Genomic DNA, 26,517 nt, shown 5'->3' on the forward strand with positions numbered 1-26,517 from the left:
CACACACACACACACACACACACACACACACACACACACACACACACACACACACACACACACACACACACACACACACACACACACACACACACACACACACACACACACACACACACACACACACACACACACACACACACACACACACACACACACACACACACAAAACAATTAAAATATACAACATAGAAAATGAGTCTACAATCTGATGCTGAAAAAGAGGACGGAAACTTACTGAGCCTTGTGCCCACGAAAAGTTTTGGGACACTTTGTGGGTAGTTGTCCTTCTTGTCCTTAAAGATTTCACTTGCTACCATCTTTTGCTCCAACTACAATAACAAAACATAAAGCTTAATTTCCAGTAACCCAAAAAAATCAAGTGTATTAATACATCATTTATATAACATGAAAAATTATAATTAAAAATTCTAAAATTAAAATTCTTCCATTCCAAGTCAAAGCGTAATTTCCAGGAGCCCATCAAGCAAATTAATAAATATTATAATATAGAATAAAGAATAACATTTTTACTAATAATAGAATATAATTAATAAAACAAAACAAAACAAAATAAAACAAAACTATATAAAAATGTGAGTGGTTCCATTCTGGGATGAAGCTTACATTTCCAGTAGCCCAACATTCAAGTGAATGAATAAATATTACAATATAAAATAAATAAATATGAGTTAATAATAAATAATAATTTAGGAAAAAATAATAAAATAAAAATATTAAACTATGTAAAAGGTCACACCTGGTGCTTCCATTCGGAGTTGATATTCTTGCAGTACTTCCACACCATGTTCTGCATGCAGAGTTTGCGAAGCTGCTCTGAAGCCTGTGAACAAAAGGAAGGCATAATCTCTCAGCTCAGGTCTAGAGGAGCCCATGATTGTACTAATGACTGATTCATCATGACTGATATCTCACCTCGATGAGGGCGGGAGGTGGTGTTGGCCAACCCTTATCCAAAACTGTTTTGGGCAGGCTCCTGTGCAACTTCATTATGAACGAGTAGCGAACGTAGTCCAGGAAGTACTCGTTCTCTGGGCAACGTGGCTGGTGGCGATAGATGAAGCCTTTTATGAACCTGTAACAGTGACCACAGGCAAAAAACAAAACAAAAGTGAGCATAGCCTCTCTCGCTGGGCAGAATCAGTTCGCATGTGATGCCGTATTGACTATTGTACTAGTCAAGTCATGCACACAGACCTGCGGATGGTGTTGGCAGCCTCTCTTCTACGCTTTGCTTCCCTGCGGGCCAGAATACCTCTCCACCAGGCTTGGATCTGGACTGCTGATTGTCGCATTTTACGATATTTGGTTTTCTGACGGTAGCCTTTCCAGGATGACTGCAGTTTGGTAGCTGTGAATGAAGAACAAATAGTGAAAGTTAGCATTAGAAGGAGCACAGCAGACCATCTAGTGAACAGTTACAAGGTATATATTTCAATATGGCTCATACCCAGGCTGTGTTTTCTGACTTCTAGTGCATCTTCGGTTGCGAACAAGGTTTTTGGGAAGCGGATGAAGATTTTGGTCCTGTAAAAAGAAAAAAGAAAAGTTACCTTCATCTTTTTTGGTACCACAGAAATAATACTGATTTATTAAACGGATAGTTTACCCAAAAATGAAAATTATCCCATGATTAATCACCCTCAAGCCATCCTAGGTGTATATGACTTTCTTCTTTCAGACGAATACAATCGGAGTTGTATAAAAAAATGTCCTGGCTAATCCAAGCTTTATAATGGCAGCCCAAAATTTGAATCCCAATAAAGTACATTCATCTATTATAATAGTAATCCACACAGCTCCGGGGAAATTAATCGATGGGTTTGGATATAGAAAAATATCCATATTTAAAACTTAATAAAGTAAAATATCAAGATTCTGGCGGACCGCCTTCCGTACTCAACTTACGAAGATAGTGTAACGCGTCTCGCAGTTCAAAATGCTTACGCTAAGTCCGACGTCATCGGTGCGCCAGTTGCGCTTTTTCCTTAAGGTGAAAACAGAAGGATGTCTGCCGGAAGCTAGATACTTTACCTTATAACTTGTTAAATATGGATATTTTACTTACACAAAACCATCGCTTCGCTTCAGAAGACCTTTATTAACCCCCCGGAGCCGTAGTTACTTTTATAATGGATGGATACACTTTTTTTGGGCTTCAAATTTTGGGCTGCCATTCACTGCCATTATAATGCTTGAATCAGCCAGGACATTTTTTGATATAACTCCGATTGTATTCGTTTGAAAGAAGAATGTCATATACACTAAGGGTGGCTTGAGGGTGAGTCGAGTCATGGGGTAATTTTTGGGTGAACTATCCCTTTAATACTAATAAAATAAGAGTTGGCATTTAGAACATTGTATTTGAGTAACCAACCTGCCGAGTTTGTACTCCTCAGGTTTGTAGCCAATGTGCTTGACGAGTGTGGACACTCCATCGACCAGGCGGCCATTCCAGTTTGGCCATGTGTCTGGACACAGGGATTTATACCTGAAACGGGAAACATCAGCATAACCCACAAAACTTAAGTTGAAACAGGAATCACTGTTTTCGATACATTTCTTGTTCCTTTTGACCTTCACAATCACTGAAGTCCACAGGAAGTGCTGAGCTTTTTTAAAAGAGGATTAGAAAGTGTGAAATATAACAGAGTTTACAAATATACGCTTTTTTTTGTGAGAGCCTTGCTGAAAAAAGCCTAAATCAGCTAAATTGGTTCAGTTGGTTAAGGCTATCGTGCGTATTAAGTTAAAAGCTTATTGTGGTTTACCATTGAGGTATGTTCGGTCACCCAGCAAGGCTATACTTGCAACAATATCTACGTTGTACCAATAAAAGACCAGCATTAAAAATGGTTCAAACAGGCCAAAGTTATTGTTTTCAGCCATGTTGATGCCAACCTCTGTAAGAAGGTCTCGTAGCGACGGCGATATGCAAACCCGGCTCTCCTCACCCGAAGGTTTTCCATCAGACCAAGATATTTTACTTGGTGTCTGATGAGGACTTCATCAAAGCGCCCTGTAGAGAGAGAGATTTCCAATTTCAGTACATAAATTGTAAAATCATACATGTAGTGTGTGTATAAAACCATAGATTTGCCAATATGTTTGAGTATAAGAGCTTATTAACGAACAAAGGACACTAACAAATGACAAGGGCAAAACAAAGGAGCTGATGAAGTAAGAGAGAATCAGATTGAGGGAACGAATGACTGCAGTTTGAACAATGAATCCATTAAAAATAGTTGGAGGGAAAAAAAAAGCACAAATAAACTCAAGAAATAAACTTAACCCTAAGACACCAAATATCTTTAGCCAATTTAGCTTAGTTTTTCCTAGACTTGAATAGCACTTTGAGTCATGTTCTGTTGTTTTTAAATGTTTAATAATGACTAAATATTTGATGGCTTGACAAATGTACCAAAAATACAAAGGTATTACCATATTCCACATCAATAAACTATACTTCTAATAATTCCTATGTCCTATAGCAACACAAATACCATGCAAAGTACCATACCAATACCATGGTTTGTAAATAATTCAATATTTTAAATAATTCAAATTCGGGCAATAATTCAGAACAATGGAATACATAAAATTACCATAATATTGCCATGCAATACCATACTATTTCTGTCCCACGGTAATGGAACAGTTGCAAGAAATCAGCACAATTGAGAAGTCTAACAAGAGATAAACAGCACAAAAACTCAAGAGTAGAGAACATTTCTCACAAACCTGCTTGCTTAGCATCATTAGGCTTCATGCAGCGCACGTAAGACGGATCCTTAGACATCAGTATTTCCATTAACTTCGCCAGGCTGGTCTTGAACTGGGTTGCTGCCTGGTCGCAGCGAGCCAACGGAGCGAGGGAACAAGAAAAAGAGATGGACAGTGAGAAACAAGCAAGAACACAAGCGACAGTGTGCAAGTCCAGCCAGGCAGTGACAATGTGGGAGAAGCCAGTGGTCAACAATGCAGGCAAACAACTAAACAGCATCCCACCCACACACAGCCAATGGAGATCTGCGGAGTGGGCACTGGGATCGGTTGGGGGGGGGGGATTCAGGGTTGCACACAGTCATAGAGTGTGGGGGGTTCAACAGTGTTAGGGCATTCCTCACAGTGTAGGTAGCTAGCAGAAATTCGCAATCTCATGGACTGAGGCCAAGCTGCTGAGGTTTATGTATAAATGCTACTATGATGAACTGATTCACAAACAAATTTTTGTTGTTGACAGTTCTGTGTAAGCATAAACAACAACTGACATAATATATGTAACCTACTAGCAACAAGAGGGATAAATAGCTGGATGGATGCATGAAACAGATAGATCTTCCTAGATAGATAGATAGATAGATAGATAGATAGATAGATAGATAGATAGATAGATAGATAGATAGATAGATAGATAGATAGATAGATAGATAGATAGATAGATAGATAGATAGATAGATAGATAGATAGATAGATAGATAGATAGATACCGTCTCTGGACGTTTCTTGTCTGTGAGCTCTTCTCGGTCAAAGCACTGTGTAAGGATTTTATTTTCGGACATACACATGACCTGAACATACAGACACATTAACATGTTTAGTCAATGAAAATTCAGAACAGTTACTGTGTTTTTTTCTTATAATATATATGGGCCTGTTCCCTCACCTCCTTCAGGTTTCTGAAAAGAAGATCATTGTTCTTGTCCAGGAAGCCTAGAAGTTGGAAAATACACAATGACGTCAGTCAACGCTCAGCCTGGGAAAGATCTGTGGGCATAAGAGCCCACACTTGTTCAACGACACGCTCTCTTTCTGTTTCTTCATTTTTTCTCTGCCCTCTGTTCAATAACTGACCGTTAACATTATAGTTGACTTCTCCTGCGTAGTGGCTCAGTCTGAACTCCTCACGACCCATGACTTTACGGGTTTTTCCATCAGCTAGCTTGTGACTGTAATATAGTGAAGATGCAGATTTAAAAATATAGTTTTATATTGGTCTTCAGATGCTCAGGATATGATTTTAAGCATGATATTAGATAGAATGACAAAGGGAAGGTGGCGTGACTGACGTTACAAAGTGGGCGTGTCCACCGACAGTGTCCTCAAGCTTCTCCAGGAAGGTGATGTCACTGGCATCTCCAGGCCGGAGACACTCTTCATCCTATAGAAAAGAGAGGTGGATAGTATGTTTAAGCAGCTTAAAACAATGCTTCATACATTGGTAATGTAAGTAAACAGAAAGCATTCTCACCAGGATGGAAATGATTCCTTTAAACTTCTCCTCCACAAGATCACAAATGATCTTGTTGTTAAAATATTGCACAGGCTCCCACTGGAGAACAAAAAAACATGAGCATTACTGCATTTGAAATAAGTGGAAAATATTCAAGATTTACGATGTTGTTTTTGCTATAAAATTCAAAGAATGCAAAATCAAGAGCATTCTCAGCCCACCCGCAATTCAGGGCCACAAATGGGCTTTCTTTAACAGTGTATGCGTCAAAATGTTTTATCGGCAGTGTGAGAGTTCAGCATTACCATAACAACAGCATGACATAAAGCCCACAACACACGTTTGCCCATAATGTGCCCATTGAGTTGTGAGTAAGACCCCGTTCCATCACCCTCCACATGAGTCACACATGCTGAGCTGTGTATGTGTATGAGGGGATTCTCACCGTGATTCCCTCAGCTTCATATTCCTCCTGCTCCGACTTCAGAGTCAGTTCAATGAAGAGCTGCTGCAGCTTCTCATTACAATAGTTGATACAAAACTGCTCAAAACTAGACAAAGAAGGGCAGAGTGCGACATTTTTGATATACTTGCAAATATTAACCAGATTTAAACACAACCAAAATAATAAAGGTCGATTTTTTAATACATAATAATAATAATAATAATAATAATACACCGATCAGGCATAACATTATGTTCCTAATATTGTGTTGGTCCCCCTTTTGACGGCATAACCTGCATCCTGGTGCCATGTGTTCCCCAGGTAAGCCACGCACACAGCCACCCATGTGATGTAAAAGAAAATGTGATTTGATTCATCAGAACAGACCAGGCCTTCTTCCATTTCTCCGTGGTCCAGTTCTGATGCTCACGTGCACTGTTGGCGCTTTCGGCGGTGGAGAGGGGTCAGCATGGGCACCCTGACTGGTCTGCGGCTATGCAGCCCAGCACGCAAAAAACTGTGATGCACTGTGTATTCTGACACCTTTCTATCAAAACCAGCATTAACATCTTGAGCAATTTGAGCTACAGTAGCTCATCTGTTTGATCGGACCGCACCGGCCAGCCTTCGCTCCCCAAGAGTATTAATGAGCCTTGACTGCCCATGTCGCCAGTTCACTGTTCCTTCCTTGGACCACTTTTGACAGATACTGACCACTGCAGACCGGGAACACCCCACAAGAGCTGCAGTTTTGGAGATGCTCTGACCCAGTCGTCTAGCCTTCACAATTTGGCCCTTGTCAAACTCACTAAAATCCTTACGCTTGCCCATTTTTCCTGCTTCTAACACATCAACTATGAGGGCAAAATGTTCACTTGCTGCCTAATATATCCCACCCACTAACCGGTGCCGTGATGAAGAGATAATCAGTGTCATTCACTTCATAATGTTATGCCTGATCGGTGTATATAATGTATGAAATATTATTCAAAAATACTGAATATTAATCTATATAAAATTTAAAACAATGTAATTACAATAATACTTACATTTTTTATAAAAATATTTGATTGAATATTAAATATAATGGCATTTAATGATTTATTTTAAATATTTAAATGTTCATTTGTAATATAAAATAAACAGTAGATACAATATTAAATGCATAACATAAATAATATATAAAAATATATTACATTTTATATATTTACTCTACCTGTTGGTCTGAAAGACCTCAAAACCATAGATGTCAAGCAGACCAATGACAGAGGTGTTCTTACTGTTGAATGAATCATCCTGTGAGACATTAAGAGCACAGAAATATTCAACAACAGCTGTGGCACACCATTCAGACTAAACATACACAGACTGTAACATCATATGGTGAGAATGTGTTCCAATTACTCCCATTGGAAAACTGGAGTAGTTATATTGTGTGTCATTTTCTAAGCTTTCTCCACGTGGGGGCGCTAAACATTCACATTAGAGCAGACTCTCTCAGAGAATTTGCAAAGCCATGGAGCTGATAGAGTATTTAACAGCAGAATAAGCCCATACCTTGAAGGCCAGAGAGTCATTAATTTTGTTGACCAGCCAAGTAAAAGTACGACCGTATATGGCTTTAGATAAGGCATCCCGTGCTGAAGCGGCCTGCTCTTGATTTAAAGGACTCATCAGCTACAAACCAAACACAGACAGTGGAATTATGGGAAACATTCATAAACAATTATTACATATTGTACACACGTATAACTTTTTTACACCAACTGTAAAATGGAAAAAAATAAAGCTACACACTACTATTTTTATAGGGTATAAGGGTTTGAGTACAAGCTTTGAATAGAATGTGATTTGACATTCTATCACATTTCAAGATTTGAAGAAAATGTTAGTGGTGCTTTCGTATGTTATACCTGCCACCCACCTGAAAGTCTCTAGATTTTCTGTTTTGGAAAATTCCATGTCCAAGTATGAGCAATAGTAATAGTGATGTTTGCCTTAGCAAAAAGACTAATTCATATTTTCACTCTAAATGATTGGGAACATACCTCTTCTCCTTTGGCAATGATCTTTTTATGCGTTAGAGCCTCTTTAAAAACAGTTCCATCCACACCTAACAACTGCAATGTCACAAATACACACAAAAAAACTGAGTCAACTTTTTCAACAAAGCAATTTCAACAAAGGAAACACTGCTAGAGGTTTTAACACAAACAGTGAGGTCATGCACATGTGGTCATAACCCAGTATTATAAATAAACTGTCCTATTACCCTGGCTAAGTATTTAATCTGTGTGTCTGTAGTGATATAGGCACTGCCACTGTCCTCTCCTCCGTACTGGACATTCCCCAAGTGTAATACACTGGCAATAATGTTCAAAAGCTCCTGTGGGGAAAGAGATGGGTGTGAATGAGACGAAAGATCCAGATAAAGAGGAAGAACTTTCTGTTTCTAAGAGAAGAACATTCACTTATACTTCATGTCTGGGTATTGTGTGAGTGGTCGGTCATACCTCCACTTCATCATCATTGAAGCCAATGACGCTCAGGGCTTTCCTCACCATCTTCCAGTCATTGCGGTCGTTTATGGAGCTCACTTTGGGACAGTTGCCCTAAAAAAAAAAACACACACTCACTCAGCTCAACAGAGGAAACCAAGGGAGGAGGGGCTCCTCTTGACTTCCTCTATTAAACACCAGGGGAGCGAGAGGAAGGGACATTCCTGCATACTTGTGGGAAAATGTATGATGCCATTTATGATAATACTCATACACAGGTCCAACATAAATGCATGTGGTAAACTGAGCTGGAATTTTTTGGGGGGCTTTATTGACATTTTTATTGATAATGAAAGCCTGTTCTGAGATAAAGTTTGAAATAAGACAAAGCCACATTTTTTTGTGTAAAAGAAAGTTGCAAAAGCAAGAAATACTCGTAACTGTGAGATATAGTGGCAATAACCACAAATAAAATAAAACCAATAATGAGAAACAAAGTTGACATTACCCAAGTCGCAATAACAAGAAATACATAAAATATTAAAGCTGCAGTACGTAACTTTTTTTGGTTAAAAATTATCCAAAATCAATTTGAGCAAGTACTCAACAAGCCAGTATCTCCTTACCTTAGCCCCATTCACAACGGTAAGCTAGTAATAATGTGTTATAACTAAATAGAGTGGTATGGTGGATTTCAGCGGGAAATTCAAGCATGTCTTTGCGTCATTACGTCACGTCTACATAAAGAACGAGTCCGGCTAGTAGTAGTAGTATCGCATGTGAGGAGCGGACCGCATGTTCTTCAGCGGATCATTTATAGCCTTTTCTCACAGCCGCTGGAGTAATTAAACTTATCATTTTGATGGCAGATTGTAATCCAGAAAGGTCCAAATGACATCATCAGTGACAACTGGAGATTCACCCGTAGTCAAAAGCAAAAGATTAGACTGTACGGAATCTGCAGTTAACGCTAATACACACTAAATACATGTAGTCACACAATGCTAAGGCTGTAAACATTAACAATTTGAGAACAAAGTATAACAATAATAAATATAGCTGCAAGCAGCAATACCGGGGCCAAGCGCAAAGAAGAAGACAAGACATGCCAAAATGGCTGGCAATGTCAGATCAACTGCAGCAATGAGCAATTAAAGACCTATTAAGGTGATTTTAGGCAAAATAGCTGTAAAATTATAAATACAGTCAATAATAATGACTTAATGATTTATCACTTTCAACCAATAGGTGGCACAGTTATGAAATTGATGTGGTGTGGTCAGAATAAGGGAACAATGACACATGCAATGATTGGTGTCAATATATCAATATGTCATTGCAGAGATATAGCCTCAAGAGGCCTTTTCATTATAAGTATGGACCACATGGCGGTGCTGTTTTGAAACCTTTTAAGTAGCTTAAAGGCATGGTGCTGATGGCACAATACAAGTTTCGTAATGATACAACAATTAATTTGTAAAGCATAGAATTTTATATCATAATACTGCATTGTAGTCAATGGGAATTTCATGTTTTGTTCTATTATAGCGCCACCAAGTGGCACAATCCTACCATTTGTTTTATGTGTCCTCGGAGTGAGCCCATACATGTCTGTGTCAATTTTGGTGAAAATATTTTTGGAGTTATAGACATTTATATGAAAAATGCAAGATTTGTTGTCAGCATGGTCTGAAGATGATCTGGTTAAATTTTCGTGCAAATCGGATGAACCGTCTAGGACGAGTTCGCAAAAGTAGGTTTTTCGGAAAATTCTAAATGGCGGGAAAATATTCATGACGGAAAATGATGTCACAGGGCCAAGGAATCAGAGGAAAAAAGAATTTTGTTTCTATCCCTTATGGTTCAAAAGTTATTAGCATAAACATGAGTCCGATTTTGGACTGATGGTGGCGCTAGAGGGATTGAGTTAGAGACTCCAAATTTGCTATGGTGACTTTTCAGACTGTCCTCTATGAGTGTGCCAAATTACACAACTTTTTACCATACGGTTCTATGTGCTGCAATAGACTTCAATGGCGGAAGAAACGGAGGAATAATAATAATAATAGGAACGGGAACGGTTTCAATAGGTGCCTTCGCACCTTCAGTGCTTGGCCCCTAATAATTTGCACGTTTTGATGTGATATGAGCGATCGGTAGATTTAATCACCGTTGGTAGCGCGATTTATTGTAATGTTTTGTTCCAAAAAGGGGCAGACATGTTACTTACTTCTTATTTAGGTTATACTCTAATACGCAGACCGGTGCGGTGACTGACAGCAAGCCGCACAAACTCATCAAAACATTAGATTCATCCGCGCTGAGGAGCCGCGCCGATGCACAACTCGCGTACAGATGATAACTCTGCAAATAACTGCAATTGCAGGTTTCAAACAGAGATGGCGACACAGAGGCAAAACTTATGGACTGCAGCTTTAAAAAGTCACAATAAAAAGAAATAAAGTCACATTGCAAGAAAGTCACAATGTGAAATATTTAAGTGTTGGTAAGCATTGGTTCCGGAAGGATTTTTTCATTAATTTCTCCCATAGGGATTTCAAAAAGTCTTTGTTAAAGCTAAGAGGTGAATCACAACACTACAAACTTTGATTTGAAGCAAAAAGTATTAGAAAATCTGAAAAAATATAAAGAGAAATATAAAAGTACTTAATTAAAAAGTTAATTATTCACATATATAAAAACAATATTTTAAGTTGATTGCAAAATATGCATATTTATTCAAATATTTATGTATTTTGACAAACTCGATTACTTAATTTGCGGTGTTGGGTAATTAATGAGATCTTTTGGCACGTTCCGTTTGTTTCGACTCGTGGAATTTTCCGTACAGCATCATGGGTAATTAGGTTTTCACCACAAGTTCTGCTGTTAAACACGACTTTTACTTGACCAGCATGACCCAATGTGTCTGAAGCATGTGTGCCAACTATTAAGCCACAGCTTTTTCTTAAATGTAATGCTTTCTTTCCACCTCAGACATCTGCCTTAATCATAACAAGTGTGTGAGGTCTGTCTCTCACCTTCACCAGATACTGGTACTGTTGGGCATTCTTCTCCAGGCCCAGCCTCCTCAGCAGATCATCCTCTCCACCTTCAATGAGCTGATAGAAGATGTGGAAGTTCCTCTCGCCGTGGCTCTGGTGTACGACGCGTGACTTCTCCAGCAGGTAATTCAGGATGTGACCCCCTACCGGAGCACCCTGCCAACGGGGACACCCAAAGGGAGAAGCAGAGGGGATAATACCGGGTTTCTGACACGCGTGCAAGCATGCATCATTTCACACAAACACACAAGCACGTAAACACGCAGGTGGATGCAGCCAAATCCCAAACCCAAGGAGAGAATTGTAGGGGTAAAGGTGTATCGACAGAAGGTGGATCATAGCAATTGAGACGTGAGTTTGCTTGATAATCATGTAACAACATTAATATTGTTTAACAAATGATGAAACGCACCTTGAAGTCAAACTGAATGTCCATGTATTTCCCAAAGCGACTGGAATTGTCATTTCGTAAGGTTTTCGCATTTCCAAAGGCCTGAGAGAATAGTTATTTAAAAGGAAACAAAGTTGTAATATGTGAAGGGAAAATTATGAATATAACAATTCAGTTTGGCATACAGAAACACATAATTTACACACACTCTACTAGATGCACACACACTGCTAGTTTACAGGGAAGCACCACATCTGCACAACATCTGGCAGAACGGCAGTCTGCACTGCTTCCGTTGGCCTTCCCATTTTTAGACGTCCTTCATGTGTGCCCCAGCCTTATCGTACAGATAATAACAGTGGTGTATAATTACTGGAGAGATTTATACTGAAACCAGGACAACAAACTGCTCAGAATAAACTCTGCTCTTTTCCTTGGAATCACTGCGTGTCATTCAGAGCATTTTCCGCTATGACAGCAGTCCAGGGCAACAATTACAGCACATACTGATCTCACCACCATACGCTGGCATTTGGAGATTAGTAAAATTGTATGTCATGATGAAACATGTCGGCTTAGATTGTGTACATGTTTACCTCCAGCACAGGGTTGGATTGTAGCAGGCGATCTTTGACGGTCTGCACTTGCTCACTGGCAGGGCAGGTGATGGCGTAGTACTGCAAAACCTTTTTGGAGGCTTCGGTCTTGCCAGCACCACTCTCACCTGAGATGAGGATGCACTGGTCCCGTCTCTCAGTCCGCATGGAGCGGTACGCATTATCACCAACAGCATAACTGTATGGGGAACACAGTTCATACAGATCATAAATGAATTAATACATTGAAATAATACATTTTTATATTCACATACATTACAATTTGCATATTTGAAATGAAGATGAATTCATTCATTCAGCAAAGATTTAAGTACCGTACAACAACTAAATAAGAAATAATGGTAACACTTTACAATAAGGATGTATTAGTTAACATTAGTTAATGCACTAGTTAACATGAACTAATCATGAACAACACCTCTGTTCAGCATTAGTTAATCTTTGTTAACGTTAGTTAATAAAATTACAGCTGTTCGTGGTTTGTTCATGTTAGTTCACAGTGCATTAACTAATGTTAACAAGATTTTAATAATGCATTAGTAAATGTTGAAATTAACATTAACAAAGATAAATAAATGCTTTATAAGTGCAGTTCATTATTAGTTCATGTTAACTAATGCAGTTAACTAATGGACCTTATTGTAAAGTATTACCACAATAATGTAATATTATTACTACTTTATGATTATATTTAATTTTCTGATTGAATTTAAACACACAAATAGTAATAAATAGTAATACACACAAATAATAATAACAAAAATAAAATAATAAACTAAACATACAAACCATAAATTACTACTAAACATTAAAAACACAAGTACATCTTTACAGATTAAATGCAATTAAAATGCAACCCTTAATATTGGTGTTATAATGTATGTGCAATGTTGCTTCAGATTCCTTTTCTGGTAGCATTAAAATAAAACATTCCTTAAGTAGAGCTTAAATGAACATTCAGGTAACACTGTTGCGTCAACAGTTGAAAAGCCTAGTGTGAGGATGGAGATGCCAATCATTTTCATGAGGAAAGAGCAGGGTTACACTACAGAGGGTCTGCGTTTTTTCAACCTGTATGAGAGCGGAGTCAACCTTTTCATTGCTTTTACACGTCTGCTATCATTGTGAGATGAAAACTGCGGTATAGCGGACGTACAGTCATCTGCTTTGGGTGAACTATAAGAGTTAGAATGTTACAGCTAGACGCGTAGCAACAGTAAATTATGAGCAGTGTGAAACTTGAAGCCAGATAAAACAAGGATGCCGTCTACCCAGGGTTTAGAATGACCCAGGGTTAACTACTGTATTTCAAGTGTGAAAAGTGTTATGATTGTAGGAGAACTTCAGTTTATAGTCCTCAACATTCCTTACAGATTTTCCAAGGGAACTACTTCTTGACTAACAGAAGGCAACAAGCAAGATTAGCAAGTCCCATTAAGTCCATAAAAATGTAGATCAAGCATATTGCATATTTAATAGTAATACTAATACATATTTAATAACAAGTAGTCTACAAAAATATTCATTTTGCAAGAAACAAACAACTGTTGTAGTCCTTATTTAGCAAATAAAAACCATTATTCCTCCCATTGGCTTACTCTACACAATAAATGAGAGCAGAATAGTGGGTAATAATGACTTCTTGAGATGCCTTACATGTGAGGTGAGACTTCATAGAAATTGACGCCCCTGTATCGTTCCATATGCTGTTTAGTGTAAATCTCCAGATCTTTGTAGGGGTTTACTGACACCAGCACTGAGCCAATGTATGTCTGTGGGAGACAGATAAACACACAGGGGTCACATCAACACTCTGGGCTTTCAGCTTTATGGGTGAATAGAACAGGGACAACAGCTCTTACATAAATGAGGTTCTCCTTGAATCGCTTGCGGAGATTCTCGATGAACGCCACCTCGCTGGTGTGGTTCTCCAGCAGGACAAAGTCCTGCACGCCCACCCGGTCCCTGGCTGTCAGGGCGCTCTCCATCATGACCCGGATTCCGTCACTGCCCACAGCCTGACAATGAAAGAGCAGAAATGAGATACAGAATTACACTAACAGCCTCTAGACGCAGAGCAGGGCGAGGTGATATATAAACACTGCAACGTACACAGCATGCCAAGGCCCTCTGAGAGCCTTGAGAATAAACTCAACCACTCCATTATAACCCCTCCCATTTCATAGCATACACAAGACTTCAGCTCAATTTAAACCCAGCTAAATAAAGCTTTTGATTTAAAGCATTTGGTAAAAGGTATTTCTCACCGAACCACACATACAATTGTGAACAAGATGTCACCATCTAAACAATGGACTTCAAGCAAAATATCACAATAAAAAAGGGAACACTAAAAAGTACCAATAAGTATTACCAATACCTTTTTGATAAGGTACCACAGTAATTCCATGGCTTGAAGACTTATAATTGCAATATGATTAGGAATGCAAGAAACACTACCATTCAAAAGTTTGGGGTCAGTGAGAACTTAATGCTTTTATTCAGCAAGGACACATAAATTGATCAAAAGTGACAATTAGAACTTATTTTTTTTAATTATCAGTTAAATGCAGTTCTATGGAACTTTCTATTCATCAATGAATCCTGATGAAAATTGATCAGTTTCCAAAAAAATATTAAGGTGCACAACTGTTTTCAGCATTGATAATAACATGGAATGTTTCTTAAGCAGCAAATCAGCACATTCAAATGATTTCTGAAGGATCATATATGACACTGAAGACTGGAGCAGGGCCGTGCAGAGAGTTCATCAGGGGCAGGGGCTCAAATGTAAAAAAGGGGCAATATGTAAATATATATATACATATATATATATATATATATATATATATATATATACATATACATATATATATATATATATATACATATATATACATATATATATATATATATATACATATATACATATATATATATATATATATATACATATATACATATATATATATATATATATATATACATATATACATATATATATATATATATATATATATATATATATATATATATATATATATATATATATATATATATATATATATATATATATATATATATATATATATACATATATACATATATACATATATATATATATATATATATATATATATATATATATATATATATATATATATATATATATATATATATATATATATATATATATAATGTATGTATATATATCCTTATGCTCATCAAGCCTGCATTTATTTAATCAAAAATACAGAAAAAACAGTATGCTAATATTGTGAAATATTATTACATTATGTTCTTTTTAACTTTTTCTTAATCAAAGAATCTTGAAAAGAGTAGGCTATCACAGTTTCCATCATTGACATTAAATGCTCATATTAGAATGATTTCTGAATGATCATGTGACACTGAAGAGTGGAGTAATGATGCTGGAAATACAGCTATGATCACAGGAATAAATTATATTTTAAATTATTTTAAAATAGAAAACCATTATTTTAATATATTTCGCAATATTGCTGTTTTTTATCAAAGAAATGTAGGCTTGATGAACATAAGAGACTTATTTCATAATGCTGCATAATATTCAAAAATATTATAATAAAGTCCTTTCACGTAAACATTTCGCCAGTCACTTGGGTTTTGTTAACTTTGATAGTTTCATGAAATAGTAAACGGTGTATCAATATACATAAAAGTGAATTTAACACTACTTACCATTAATGCGAATTTTGCTGCTGTGGTTTTGTGCAGGGATTTGTTTGTTGTCAGTTAAAATCCATTTTGTCAGTGTCAGTGATGCAATTTATAAAATGAGCCAAACCGCAGGAAATCGTTCCACAAACGTTAGTTCGTCTGTCCATGTAATTTTCAACCGATTTATGAATAAGAACAGAAAATGACCGCTTCACATCGCCCAATGGAATTTGAACTTGCTTTGCCAGATCACAATTTGTTGGTGTATATACATGACAAACGGGCATTGGTGAATTGTGTAATACTTTAAAATATATAGCTAATATATAGCTTTGTAATTAAATCTACACATTAGCTCTGATTATGGATATAAAAAAAAGATATTGGTTCACTTTTCTTCCCGTAAGGTCACACACTCTCTGAAAGGACCATATTTGGCTCGAGAGCCGTTTCCGAACAGAGGAAAATCAGCTGTCAATCAAAACGCACGCGACCCATAGCAACGCGTTATGACAACGCCTCAACAGAAATTGTCCGACTTTTGAGCCGTTCGTTACTATTGTATACATTGTCATGTTATAATAATCACATTTATTTAGTTATATTGACCACGATATTATCATTGATATTTGTCTGAGAGGGGCACTTTTGATTCATTTTGAAAAAGGGCAGGGGCTCGAGCACCCAAAGCCCCCCCCTCTGCACGTGCCTGGACTGGAGTAATGATGCTGAAAATTCAGCTTTGCCATCACAGGAATTAATTGCATTTTAAAATAGAAAATATATACAGCCTTTGTCAGCATAAGAGACTTCTTTCAAAAACATACAATATTTTTTAATTTATCAGCATTGGTTGATATTGGATATAAATATGTCAATATAAGATCTCAACATTTTCATGTTCATTTACCTAATTTAACTCTAATAATTGAATAACACTGTTAAATGTAATATTTAGCTAATCTCAAAATGAATATCCGTCGTTACATACTGTATATTATGTTTTTGGTGTTTTATTTTAAATTTATGTCAACAAAATAGCATTGAAATTTAAAATCAGCCATTAATCGTATTGGCCAAAAAGTTAACACTGCACTTCCCAACAGGGTAGTGTATTATTTGAAGTACCAAACACTGCTGTATATGAATATAAGTATCATGGTACACCTGCATTTAAATACCACAGTATTACCATCTGATGCCATCATCGCTTCATGGCACCACCACAGTACTATTTATAAGGGCACAAGGCTGTTTTCTCTATCATTAACTTGATTACCTTTACAAGGAAACAAGAAGCTCTAAAGCATCCATTTTCACACCTAAACCACATTTGTGACCACATCAGTGCAAACTCCACCCAAACTCAAGTGTGCTGATAAAACAGAAACATAATCATACTCACATCTATTACTGCATCTGTATTTTTAAAGACAATACCCTTCTCCAAAATGGAGGCCTGGGTTTTCCGCATTAGATTGCCAATATTTGACAAATCCATGGTGTTGATAAAACCCTAGCTGTCGTCCTTGTCCAGAGATGCTCTTTAGCACAGGCATAAACCAGTAGGACACAAAAATGTACTAAGTTCAGGCAGGTCACTTGTCATCTGATGTCTGTAATCCTGATCAAAGAGGACTATGGGTGACACTTCCTAGCTTGAAAAAGAAAAGCGCACTTACACCCACTCACACACACAAACACACTCAGATGAACAAATGCGTGATTATGCATTGAAATACACACAGTCACATTGTGTGAACGCACCAGCTGCCACGGCTGTTGTTTTGCTATTGACACAGCAGCGTCCGTCCCCTGGAGGGAGAGACAGAGAGAGACAGATACAGCACACCTGAGCAAGCACTTTAATTAAGGTGATGTACAACAACTACAACAGAGCCGAGCGAGAGGGAGGCTAACGGTGGGAAAAAACAAGCAGTAAGAAAAACATAACAGGCGAGCGAGAACAGTCGACAAGTGTAGTGCCAGGAAGTGACTTCATTCCCAATCCTTCAGCCTGCTGAATGCCCCAACAGAGCAGCATCAACTCTGAAAGTCTGACACAGCTTCGCAAACTCGCGCTCTTGTTCCCTATTAGGCCGGTTTTGAATGTCCAGCTCAAATCTGGTTTCATGCAATCTGCAAATACCCAACATGGAATCCAGTTCACACAAATTAGACACAAACCACATTTAAATGCTCTGTATCCTGCATTACAATCAGAACCAGTTCAAAATTCAAGTGTATTCGTCTTTCAGGAGAAAAAACTAATTTGACGTCCCGGACAAATGCAGAAAAAAAAAAACCACTGTAAAAGTGTTCAGAGAGGATAGTTCATATGCGTTGCTAGGGTGATCTGGATGGTTGCTAGGTGGTTACTTACTGGCTCAAGTTCAGTAGTGTGCATATTCGATTCAAACAAATAAGAGTGCGGACACTCGATCCCAAATATCATATTTGAAAAACAAATTAGAACAGTGTGCAGTGAACATACGGAACGCTTTACTTAATCTACTTGTTTGTCTCTGTTAATTTGTCTGCGTATTCCACTGCAGTGACACAGAAATGACAGATAATAATTGGTGGTTGAGTCATAAACAAAACTAAACATACTGGCTAGACAGACCATTACATCATTTGCTGGTCAACTCAAACATAATGGCCTGGTTTCACAAACAAAACAAAAAAGTATAGGAGAATATAGGGACTGAAGAGAGGTGGGGGGAGGGTTATCTTATATTATATTATCTTATATTATTAATTGATCTATTGAAAGTGGTGACAATGCTAATCATTACATAGGATAAACAAAAATTGACTAATACAATGATGGCAGGATGATGGTAGTGAGGAGTGATGGTGGTGATGGTGATGAGGATGGTAATGATAATATAATAAATAATAAAATGGTTACTTTGCTTATCCATACACACAAACACACACACACCTATACATTTACACACTTTTATTTCACTTCTGGAATTATGGAATTACTAGATTGATTGTTACTGTACTATTTTGGTCTGTGTGTCTGTCTGTAAAAAAAAAATACAAAAAAAAATTGGCCTTAGATTCATGCTAAATGAGAGAGGTACATGTGGCCATAAATGTAAGCCTTTAACAGTTAAAAACACAGAAATATGTCAAAATGCATATTGCAAAATACAAAATGCGGTTATGTTTCAAGTGAACATAAACAGTCGGGAAATAAGTCATGTGTGTATCAGTATATTGGAACCTTGCGTTCGGTCTTAGATGGCTTAGGAATATTAGGCTGCTATCACTTTGTGTCATTAATGTTAACCAAACATGAAAAGACAAAGAAAAAAATGACACATTGCTCTTTAGTAGTTTTAGTAGGATTCATCTATATTTAATTTATACAGTGAAGACTTTGCAGTGTTGTTTTACATTTAATTACCTTCTGTTGATAAAGACGGTTGTTTTTTATTTTATTTATTTAACAGGAATGCTAAATAAAGGGGGGTATCACACAAAGTTTATTTCAATCTCATGTCCATCTTGAGTACCTATAGAGTAGTATTGCATTCTTCATATCTCCGAAAAGTCTTTAGTTTTATCATATTTATAAAATAAAGATACGCTGTACGGAGTCTTTCCAAATAAAACCGAGCGGCTGGAGGCGTATCGTGTGGGCGGAGCTAAAAAAGTCAGGAGCGCGCGCAGCTATTGCATCGAGAGCATCTGAAGGCTGTGGCATCCTTAGAAAACGTGGAAAAACGTTGTCCTAAATAAACGATGGCTATCAATCAGATTCAGCCATACATAAAATGATCCAGAATCAGATCCAGAGGCTGAAATTGAAGAGGAGCAGCAGCAGGACGTCTCTTTGTGGTATGTACTGTAACTGTATATACTGTATTTGCTTAGCGGCTTGTGTAGATTACAAATTTCTACTTTCATTATGTCGTTGTCATTTTTTTCATTTGCTCGTTTTAAAAGGTGTACATGTGGGAAGTGCACATCGCATGCTCCATTGCTAACTACACGTGATCATGTTGTTTACTTGATGTGCACTTACGCGCCGATAGCCAACAACACACAGACAGACATTTGAAGCAGTTTTACTCACCGCCTGCAGTTACAACGCATGAACGTTGTTGTGAACTTTTATCTTCTAAAGTGTAGGAAAGTCAGACGATGAAGACCAGGAGACTTCGGGATCAAACAGAAGTTATTCTTTTAATGAGAACTCTCTGTGCTGCAGGTCGTCCGAAAACAAATGTCTGAATCAAACAGCATACCTAATAGGTTATATACATTCCAAAGGGGGAGGGATTTACATTGAGGTTGAACAAAGCATGTAAATTAAATATACAGGTTTTGGGAAAACCTGCCCAGACAGAGTATCACCAATCCTACTCCTAATCAGCATAACTATTCAAACGCATACAGGCAACGACGGTGAGAGTCTGAAAACAGGTCCGGCAAGAATCTCCTGCTGGAAAGTCCACAATCTTCCTTTATACCTCAAATGCTCACTGTAAAACAGGCCCAGCAGGAAATCTCCTGCTGGAAAAATCCCAGAATTATTATCTATACCTTAAATGCTAAATACAATTTACTTTCTTAAATTTGTAATCTTACACCGTGAACCTTTATTGTTGGGACCACTTCATCTTTCAGCATTGACATTCACAGTTGAACTGGGCCATGTTTATGAAACAATCACCGAAATGAAGGGAACAAACCCTTGTCTAGCCCAGACAACCAAAAACACTTTTTTTGTTGACATTGTTGATTTCGTTAAGTAATGTGACCTGTGCAGCGCAGCCGACGACTTCCCTTCGCTTTCGCTCTCTCGCTCTGGTCGAAGTGTACGCCTGCGCCCTTCCAGGAGAAGTGCCCATACTACAAGGAAATTCTGCCCTTGTTGACGTCACGCTGACCCATACACGGAAAAAAAAAACTTTCCGAAACCTTTGAGAAACCGGAAGGAGTATTGTTGGTACAGAAATACTCCATCAAACGTCCAACTTATTTTTTGAAACTTTGTCCATGTTTAGCCAAGGAATCCAAGTCTTTAACAGTGTAAAAAGCTCAGTATGCAAATAGCATTATACCCCCCTTTAAGATCTAAGCTGTTTCTAATCACCAGAGAGGTAATGGAACATGCTTGCCAATAAATAAAAAGTTATCAATTCAAATCAATTCTTTTTTTTTAATACTTAAAATACGTTGTTGTTAAAAATAGTATTATTTATTTCAGTGATCGTATCGGCCAATACTGCTTTCGGTAATCAATCAGTGATCGGCCCCAAAAATCCTGATCGGAGCACCTTTAGTTATCTGGGCAGATGTGAAATCCCTTTCAGCTGCCAAAAGCCAACCTAAATGAATCCAACCATTCATTTAGACCAACAAAATATGCCATAACCAGAAGGCAGACTCTTGTCCCCCCCCAAGTCTCCTTCCTAATAAACTTTCTCCAGAAACAGGCTTCATTACACCATTGTTCTTCTTTATGGATTTGCTTTCCTGCTCCCACCCCTGGTCCCCTTCCCCATGCTTGCTGGTCTATAAGACAAGCTGCACGCCTTTGCCATGTGCTCATTTTTTGCAAATGCTGCTCTGAAAACAAAAGCCTGAAGGCTCTAGATATGACCGTGGGCAAATTATTCATTCTCCATTTCACTCTAACGTTCTTTAAAAAATAAAGATCAAGGAGGGAGAGATTTGTGCTAACAAATGCACTGGTAAGAATGGAACAATAATTGCCTTTTGCTTGACCTTCCAACATCCTACTGATTTGCTCGGCTCTTGTGAGCAGAGCTGAGTCAGGAAGATCTGCCGAGTCAAGCTGCCTTCGTCAGCACTTCTCACATTGCAAGAAGACATTAGCCGTCTTCGTAAACAGACTGATAGGGAGCAGAGCTATGATTACAAAGATTGATTTTTTGAAAGAGCAAGTCAAACACTCCAATATTTAATTTCTCTAAGGGCAAGTCAGTGATTCTGTGCAGTTAACAACTCCTGCTTGACGAACAAGAGGAGAATGTGCTGAGCATTTTTTTTTTCATAATTAATGAAGGCAGTGGATAAAGGGCACATTCCTGAATATCCAGAGCAAAGTCATGTGCTCCTCCCCTTCTCACCAGGACTGGTGAAGAAAGGCGAAAAGTAAATCTTGTCTGCTTGCTTATGATTTCAAGCTTTTGAGGTTACCAACTGTTTCCATCCTGATTGAGTCATCTGGCTCACTTGTTACCTCGCTTTTCTTTCCTCTCCTGTTCGGCAGCAGGAAAGAACAAGAGGTGGAGACACACAGACTTTTGCGGAGAGGCACAGCTACATTAAAAACGATGTTAGATTCATAAAGGTGTTTTTTCAAGTATGGCCACTATTATTGTCCCAGCAGAATATTAAGTAAACTTTTTGTGTTTATTAGGGGTTCATGCATATAGCGCTGAAACTATATTGTAATTGTTCAAATTTCCAAGGATCAGCATTCTCCCCTAAATGTGATAAGGCGCAGAGACTTCAAACTTTGAGGGCTGGTAGTACTCACAGCGCCTGCAATGTCACCAAGGCTCGCCCCGATCGGCCCGAGACAGGGGATTCGTCGCCCTTTGAGTATTTTGGATTTTTTTGAAAAACCTACTTTTGCAAACTAGTCCTATTTATTTGGTCCGATTGGAACCAAATCAATGCAGCAAGATTCTCTGGTCAAAATTTCGATGCAGGGTCTCACGGGTCGCTAAAACGTTAAAAGTGGACGTAGCCACTTTTACTAAAATGGCTTGTGAAAACTCGTGAACAGAATAAGATATTTTCACCAAACTCGGCACACATATGTAAGAACTCGTTCTGTGGCTGTGTGAAAACGCATGCCACCACTTGGTGGCGCTATTACATAGAAAAAACATAAAAGTGGCTATAACTACAACCCTAAGTCTGATTGACAGCCAACGGGTTTCACGTTTTTTTACATGCATAAAGGATTGTATACCACATTGTATTTCTCCAGACGCTATGATATTTCAGCGCTATATCCTCTAGTAGTTTTATCTAAAGGCAAACCCACTTCATTCAAGCCCTTTAAGCTCTGTGCGTGTTCTCCAGACGCGTGTTACATTAACGGAGCTTAACGCTCAAAAGCAACCCTGATGTGATCGTCCATCACGGTGTGAATGGACAGGGCGGAGTCACGTGACTAAACACGCGGTATGTTTTTATGGGAAAAAACCCGAAATAACCGACATGAGGAAATTACGTTGGTTAGAGGTTCGGAATTTCAGTTTCAATTACTGTAAAAAAAGATACAGTCCTTTCCATGTGGTCAATATATATATAAACTATTAATTGATTGAATCAAAAAAGGTGCTATATCGTGATATATATCGTTATCGGGATATGAGATGACTTATATCGTGATATATATCGTTATCGGGATATGAGATGACTTATATCGTGATACGAGACTTTGGTCATATCTCCCTGTGTTTTAGGAGTTAATTTACTAAAATATGCACAAAGGCAAAAGTGCACATATTTGAAGAAACACTCATAAATCAAAGAGGCTTCCCACAGTATTAAAACCAATGATGATACGTATGAGAAGTGTTGGGTTTATTGTTTTTTTTGGGGGGGGGAGAAGTGCAAAAAGATCAGACTCCTGCAGCTTCGATTCATGCAGCTGGTCAGAGGGGAAAAACATTTTTAGCACTTCTCCAAATGTAATGCAACTTTTTTGCCCCCGTTTTGCATGTCGACAATAAAGAGCTTGTTCATAGCCATGCAACTGACAATGAAACACTTAAGTACTTAAAACACAAACAAAAACTGCGCCTTTCTGCGCATCATATTATATCACCCTTTAACCAAGCCACATTAATCAATAAATCTTCACAGAAGATGTCTTACAATGCTCATGTAATTACCGCCACCCAGATGGCGAGAAATTCCATGGGTGGCATTGTAATTCACGCCAGTCTGCTGAGTCGATGGGCGTCCTTGTGTTAAAGGGGTTGGTTTGGAAAGTCAGCTGGGGGCTGTCAAACTCCAGGGGGAAAAGTTGACAGACAGGTGTGACTGGCTCTGTCTAAACAGGTGAAGAGTCTTACATCATATGCACCCCCTACACATGCTAAACACCCTCACACACATACTTTTTGACTTCGAAAAGATAGTGAACAGTTATTTCAGCCTGCCGGACAATGCAAGGCATTCATGTCCAGAGGGCATTTGAAGAGCATGAGTCGGGGGAGCTGTAAACTGCTTACGGGACCGTCACAGTATTTCCGGCTAGTTTAATTCTTACAGAATTTCCTGCACAGTCATATATAATTGTATAGCTATGGCCTTTCTAAATATCTCACAACTAACTATTTCACATCTCCAAGCACGTTCAGAGCAGCATGTCACTATGTAAACTTAATTTCCTCTTCCTGAGATTTGGATCTTCCTGTGAGCAGTGCAGCTGTTTAGCAATTCAATGGAATCTCGTATGAAACTGCACCAGATACCGTAAATCTAATGTCAGTCATTCATCAAACCTCTGCAGTTATTTGCCTACGACAAAATGTGCACCAAACCTGAAACACGATCACATCTAAAGTACTGCTGACCAACAAGGTGTGTTTATTTGAATATGAAATGATGCTCTGCAAATGCCACTCATAGTGTATCACGACATTGAATGGGTGAAGGGTGAAAGGCCTCAGAAACACAAAGCTCATGCGATGATGAAGGTCATAATCTTGAGTGCTTGTTTCTAGAAGTTTCTGTTGGCTTTCAGATGAAGGTCGTGGATGACAGACAGGAAGAAATGTAGTAGAGTGGAATGGCCCGATGACAGACGCCAGTTTCATTATCTCTCCTCTCTCACTCTCTTTCTAGCCTGGAATTCAACATTGACTGCTGCTGGTTCAAAGCCAGAGATTGCTTCACTGTGAGACGACACTAAGGCATAAACACAGATACTGACAGTCAGAATGCCTGGCATGAAAGAAGGTCCCAAGATAGGATAAGCACCTGATAGGACCAACAACCTCCAAATCCTTCTTTTCAGAGGAAAAGTGATTTTCACTATTTATATCACTATTTCACTATTTAGCATCTAGAGATCGGCCGATATCCATGTCTGCGTTGTCGAAGTAACTATTCTTTAATGAACAACCTAGTCAATGGATAACACATACAAAAATGTACTTATTAAAAAGTAAAATATAATTTCATTTCATTATATATACCTACACCTCAGGTGTTATAAATTATTGGTAAAACAATTTAAATGGTATAAAATAAATTATATATTATTTACTATAATATATTTATTTAATCAAATATATTTATATATATATTTATAATATTTTGTGTGTGTGTGTGTGTGTACGGATAGATAGATCCACAATTCCCTGTCATACTTGCATTCCAGTCATGCTAGCAAATCATTACATATTCTAAACACAAAATAAATTGACACTTTTGGACCAGAATCACATATTTCACTTTCATAAGACCCTCGCTGACATTGCAGAAATCTCCCAGCTGCTTTTGTTTAGTATGGAGCATGCTGTGGTTCTTACCATGCCACGATACTTCATCTTCCCGTTCTTCCCAGCTTGTTGCTGTAAGTGTATGAATTATTAGTATTTCCAAAACAGCGGCTCTCATTTGAGAAAGTGTGCAGAGTTTGTTATTTTAACTTTGTCTGCACCATGTGTGGGAGCGTCCCAGCTGCCATTTCTTCAGCTTTAACTTTCCTCTCCTTCCCTTCGTCTCTCTCTCTCTCCCACTCCCTCCCTCTCTCTCTCTCCCCTCTCGCTGCCTACGGAGGCACAAGTCAGTCCTTCTGAAAAGTGACACACTCCCCCTCTCTGCCTTCCTTGACTCATTTGCTCTGTCCTCCTGCAATGGGATTTACAGCAAAAGCTAAAACTTTCCAGGCCCCCGTAGAAGCCCTGCATGTGCCTGCCCTTAAAAACCATCCTGTGCCTCTTTAAGAGAATATTACAAACAAAATATGTAAGAAATAATATAGGAAAACACGCCGTCGTCTCATGCCGACACTGATTTGGTATTCAGAAGTCTGGAAAGCTCTGTAACTAGCATCGCATGTTGGATGAAATGCAGCTAGTGATTATGCCAAATAAATTTTCCTTCTTCCATGCTGCCGCAAGTGCATGCTGAAGCAAATCGGAGGCAGATTTCAGATAGGGATCCGTCAAGGAGGTAAGATTAATGTGCTCAAACTTGGCTCAGTTGCCCGGGAAAGAAAAACAGGCCAAGTGCACTTCAGTGCACAGGTCACGTTCACTTATGGTGCTATACCTTTAGTTTATAACCTGATGTCACTCACAGGCATACCACTTTAACATACGGATGATTTATGGATATTTTTTCCGTGTGATGAACAGATATAAAAAGAGATAGAACTGATCAAATGAATGATAAAACCAGAAGATAATTATTTATATTCAGCTAAAATATTGAGACACAGTCTTACGAAAGCTCTCTGCAAATCATAGTAACAAGACTGAAAAAATGGCACTTTTGCTTTATAGAGTCTTCCTAGGCTGAAAGGGT

The 26,517-nt window shown here is 38.2% G+C and overlaps 1 protein-coding gene across 4 annotated transcripts in view; it reads right to left on the reverse strand.

Annotated features, from left to right (window-relative positions):
* myo1cb (myosin Ic, paralog b) overlaps positions 1-26,517 on the reverse strand; it is a 55,234-nt gene that overhangs the window by 3,686 nt on the left and 25,031 nt on the right. For 2 of the 4 annotated variants that reach the window (XM_079823071.1, XM_079823073.1), the window contains 24 exons: positions 14,133-14,288; positions 13,927-14,042; positions 12,250-12,448; positions 11,675-11,755; positions 11,239-11,418; positions 8,213-8,311; positions 7,972-8,085; positions 7,748-7,819; positions 7,257-7,376; positions 6,916-6,995; positions 5,700-5,805; positions 5,273-5,353; positions 5,091-5,182; positions 4,876-4,970; positions 4,688-4,734; positions 4,512-4,592; positions 3,763-3,868; positions 2,923-3,040; positions 2,399-2,512; positions 1,472-1,548; positions 1,219-1,372; positions 937-1,096; positions 761-844; positions 239-332 (listed from right to left, as the gene is read on the reverse strand). In XM_079823071.1, the coding sequence (XP_079679197.1) occupies positions 239-332; positions 761-844; positions 937-1,096; positions 1,219-1,372; positions 1,472-1,548; positions 2,399-2,512; positions 2,923-3,040; positions 3,763-3,868; positions 4,512-4,592; positions 4,688-4,734; positions 4,876-4,970; positions 5,091-5,182; positions 5,273-5,353; positions 5,700-5,805; positions 6,916-6,995; positions 7,257-7,376; positions 7,748-7,819; positions 7,972-8,085; positions 8,213-8,311; positions 11,239-11,418; positions 11,675-11,755; positions 12,250-12,448; positions 13,927-14,042; positions 14,133-14,288 (2,626 nt within the window). Of the gene's footprint in view, positions 1-238; positions 333-760; positions 845-936; positions 1,097-1,218; positions 1,373-1,471; positions 1,549-2,398; positions 2,513-2,922; positions 3,041-3,762; positions 3,869-4,511; positions 4,593-4,687; positions 4,735-4,875; positions 4,971-5,090; positions 5,183-5,272; positions 5,354-5,699; positions 5,806-6,915; positions 6,996-7,256; positions 7,377-7,747; positions 7,820-7,971; positions 8,086-8,212; positions 8,312-11,238; positions 11,419-11,674; positions 11,756-12,249; positions 12,449-13,926; positions 14,043-14,132; positions 14,289-17,374; positions 17,483-25,517; positions 25,825-26,517 lie in introns of those variants that run through there. The other 2 variants (XM_079823072.1, XM_079823070.1) reach the window with 2 other exon arrangements.

This window comes from Gobio gobio (assembly GCF_949357685.1).
Source record: "Gobio gobio genome assembly, chromosome: 8".
Lineage (NCBI taxonomy): Eukaryota > Metazoa > Chordata > Actinopteri > Cypriniformes > Gobionidae > Gobio > Gobio gobio.